General features: G+C 38.0%; 1 protein-coding gene across 1 annotated transcript; it reads left to right on the forward strand.

Annotated features, from left to right (window-relative positions):
- Positions 1 to 324: 324 nt before the first annotated feature.
- Positions 325 to 1,864, forward strand: LOC119344893 (sulfite exporter TauE/SafE family protein 3-like; the record flags this gene model as incomplete). Its single annotated transcript, XM_037615184.1, has 4 exons — positions 325 to 570; positions 1,129 to 1,222; positions 1,295 to 1,435; positions 1,519 to 1,864. Coding segments are annotated over 4 exons (567 nt in total), but the record flags the coding sequence as incomplete, so codon positions are not given.
- Positions 1,865 to 3,618: the final 1,754 nt, after the last annotated feature.

Genomic DNA, 3,618 nt, shown 5'->3' on the forward strand with positions numbered 1-3,618 from the left:
CCTTTCTTCACCTCATTATTCAACCATGTTGCATGAAAAATTGATTCACAATTATTAGATGATTCCAGTGTTCAAGGATGATTTCATGCCACTAACTAAACTGCATGAATAAAACCATTTTCTATTATAGCTTAAAGACAATTCTCTCCTATTATCCTTTTTGGATATAGGTTCCTTTGATTTGTATTTTTTGACAGACATAATATGATTACCCACGAAATAATAGATACTCCTATTGTTGCCATTGTGTATCATATGAACTAAGATTTGACATACTAGCATCACTTCATCATATTACCATCATCATGTGTTACATTAACATAGCTTCTTTCCTACTGGGTAAGTAAGCAGATCCCAGTGTCGGCTGGAGTGTCCATATACCAAGCAGTAGGTTTGGTGCAGGGAAAAAGGGTGATATCATCAAGGGCAAATACACATACTAGCCTAAAATCCCATCTAGTATTGATATGCTTCTTTGGTTTCACTGCTGGTGTCCTCGGCGGTCTTCTTGGCCTCGGTGGGGGCGTCATCATGGGGCCACTTTTCTTGGAGCTTGGTATTCCTCCGCAGGTTGAATTTTTTATTTGTTCATGTCAAGAACTTATTGCTTCAATCATGTTTTTTCACTTGCAACCATTTGATGGCATTCTATTTATGTTTTATTTTGCTAAGTAGTGCACATCTACTGCATAAGAGTCTAGTAAATAGTGTGGTTGGCAACGATGCAATTGAGATGGACAATTATGATGACGGTGCCATGGATAATGGTGTAGTTGGTAGAAATGCAATTGACAATGGTGCATTTGATAAAGAAGTAGTTGACAAGGGTGTAGTTGACATCGATGAACATGGCAAGGACACTGATGTGGTGGATAATTATGTAATTCATAGCGATGCAGTTGACAATATGTTTCTGTGGCATAATGTTTATCAAATGTATCACTTGTTTACATCATCTCAGTGTTAATTGCAACACGTGCTTATTGCAACTCATGTGGTCATTTTTTTTCCTTTGTTTACTATAGGACTAGTTAAGAAAATATCAAATGTTTGCTATGGAGTCATGCCCTTTACTTTTCATATATTCATCACATATTTGACATGTATGTATTCCTTAAACTGTTGCAGGTCTCAAGTGCCACAGCCACCTTTGCAATGATGTTTTCATCATCCATAGCCGTCATAGAATACTACCTCCTGAACCGGTTCCCTATACCATATGGTATTGTCTCTTTTTTTGTGATCCTCCTAAGGTAACCGTGTATTACTATTAAAAAAAGTGTCTTTTGTGCAGCTCTCTTTTTCACATGTGTGGCATTCATTGCTGCAATCGTTGGCCAGCTTGTTGCAAGGAAACTGATAAACTGGTTAGGAAGGGCATCATTTATCATCTTTGTATTGTCCTTCATGATCTTCATTGGTGTGATTCCTCTAGGTACCGGTTTCTCTCTTATGAATCCCTTCACTACAACCAACCTCATCACATCGTATCAAGGCCAAAACAACTTTGAATTGCAGGTGGAGTCGGTATCTTAAACATGAAGCACAAGATAGTGCGGCATGAGTACATGGGATTTCATGACATTTGCAAGTTTGATGCATAGGAAGATGCAACTTGCACGCAAGTGACTAGTGTGATGTATGTTCAGTTTGAGTGGATGGAATAGATGCCAAATTAAATCAAAGGGATGGAAGATCAAAAGTTCAGCCACTAGTCCCAACATAGTTTTTTTATCACCCAATGTAATCAATGATTAGATGACGATCGTCCTTTAGTTACTAGAGAATATATATATATCCTACATCCAAACATGCTGATCGTCCTTTCATACTTGACTAACTGAGTACATTCAGACTAAAGAATGACATGTAAAAGGCTTGTCGCACTACTGCCTCTGACACCTTCATGGCAGGCAAGTAACTCTTTAATGAAGGGTCATCAACATGAGCATGTTTTGATTGACGTGATTTTATCACCTTTTCCCAGTGTTCTTTCCTTAATACTTCAAAATACTTCAAAAAAAAAAGTGCAACGCGGTAAAATCCAACAGAGCATATCGTCTAGGCACAAAATAAAAAATAAAACATAAAATCATCACATAATTTGGACTCATAAACTCCCCCAAGCTTTTAAGCCATGCTCGTCTCCGGACAAATACCGCAGCTTATAAGAACAAGCTCATCTAGATTTTATAAGGTGCGGATACACATAGAGGTATGTGTCCACCACAAATCATGAAAACTCATACTCCCTGTGTACCGGTGCATTAGGCACATTACAAAAATCAAATAATCCCCGAACACTTATGCGTGGTGCATCAACTCCCGCCTCGTTTCTTGTTTCTTGACATGAATGAAGGAATCAACCAATAAGAGATGTGAGGCGTGTATCCTTTCAATGACTTGAGACTACCTAGCACGTCATGCAGTGGTCAGTTAATTACATGCAATGGTATTGATCAGCAAATAAATATTAAATTATCTCGTTTTCCCCTTCACCTTGGTCATGGTGCACAACCTAAGAGCAAGTATAATAAGTTACAATCAGGCTATAAGGATTAAACAATTATATTTGTGGTGAGTTGAATGAAAGAGAAGTATAGAGAGAGAGAGAGAGAGAAGGGAAGCGGGCTGTAGATTAACATCCGGCTGCAGCAAGGATTCCCAGGAGCATTGTGCGAGTTGTATGATGGACCATGCATTAATAAAGTAGTACTACTCCGCAACTAGCTACTATACATGTTGACTATATGTGACATGACAACTCCCTATAGCCGGTTATTGGCTATACTATTAACCATGCTCTAAGATGACTAATGCACCGGTATGGAAGGAGTATAAGGTAAATGATTGTGACGGGCAATAGCGCATTTCTACTATTAGAATGGTCATGAAGGCTTACATATTAAGTCATTAGTGAACAAGCTACAACTTCATGCATTAAACCATCTTTTATTTCAACCGCGCAAATAGCAAGGGGTCTTCTACTTTTTATCGAGAATATTCAACATCACTTTTCTGCTCTTTGATTTGAAACAAGTTTATTCACCCATCTCATATTTCTTTTTGTGTGACATGTAGGCTAAACATATGTCTTGTTACAGACTTTACAAAAATATTTCATTAATTACAAGAAAAATTCCTTTCTCTTGCTACTTCCTCTAATTTATTCAATTAATTTGACTTATGTCTCAACCTTTATATTTAAGCATTTTATTTTATCAGATGGAATTAAAATGGGCTAACATATATAGCTATTTCCTTCTCTAATCAATTAAAACCAAGTTGGTGGGAGACATATATCATCACATATTTGATCATGCTCCATTACTTGCATAAATCATCATCTCATACATTTTTTAACTCAGGCAATGGTACTAAACATCACGATATGTATAGCTTATCGGAAGAGAATCTTCCCTTATTCGAAAAGGACTTAGAGAGTTCAACCTTATCAAACGAAAAAAGGCGAGTTAATCTCAGCATGCAAACAATAAACACATTACTCCTATAAATAGTGCTAGAGTACCTGCCTCCTGGGGAGGGGGGGAGGGCTTCGAGGGCGAAGAGGCCCTCCGCGCCGTACTTTTCCAGTTGGCGTGCCACGGAGCCTCTCCC

The sequence above is a fragment of the Triticum dicoccoides genome, unplaced genomic scaffold (genome assembly GCF_002162155.2).
Source record: "Triticum dicoccoides isolate Atlit2015 ecotype Zavitan unplaced genomic scaffold, WEW_v2.0 scaffold191183, whole genome shotgun sequence".
NCBI lineage: Eukaryota > Viridiplantae > Streptophyta > Magnoliopsida > Poales > Poaceae > Triticum > Triticum dicoccoides.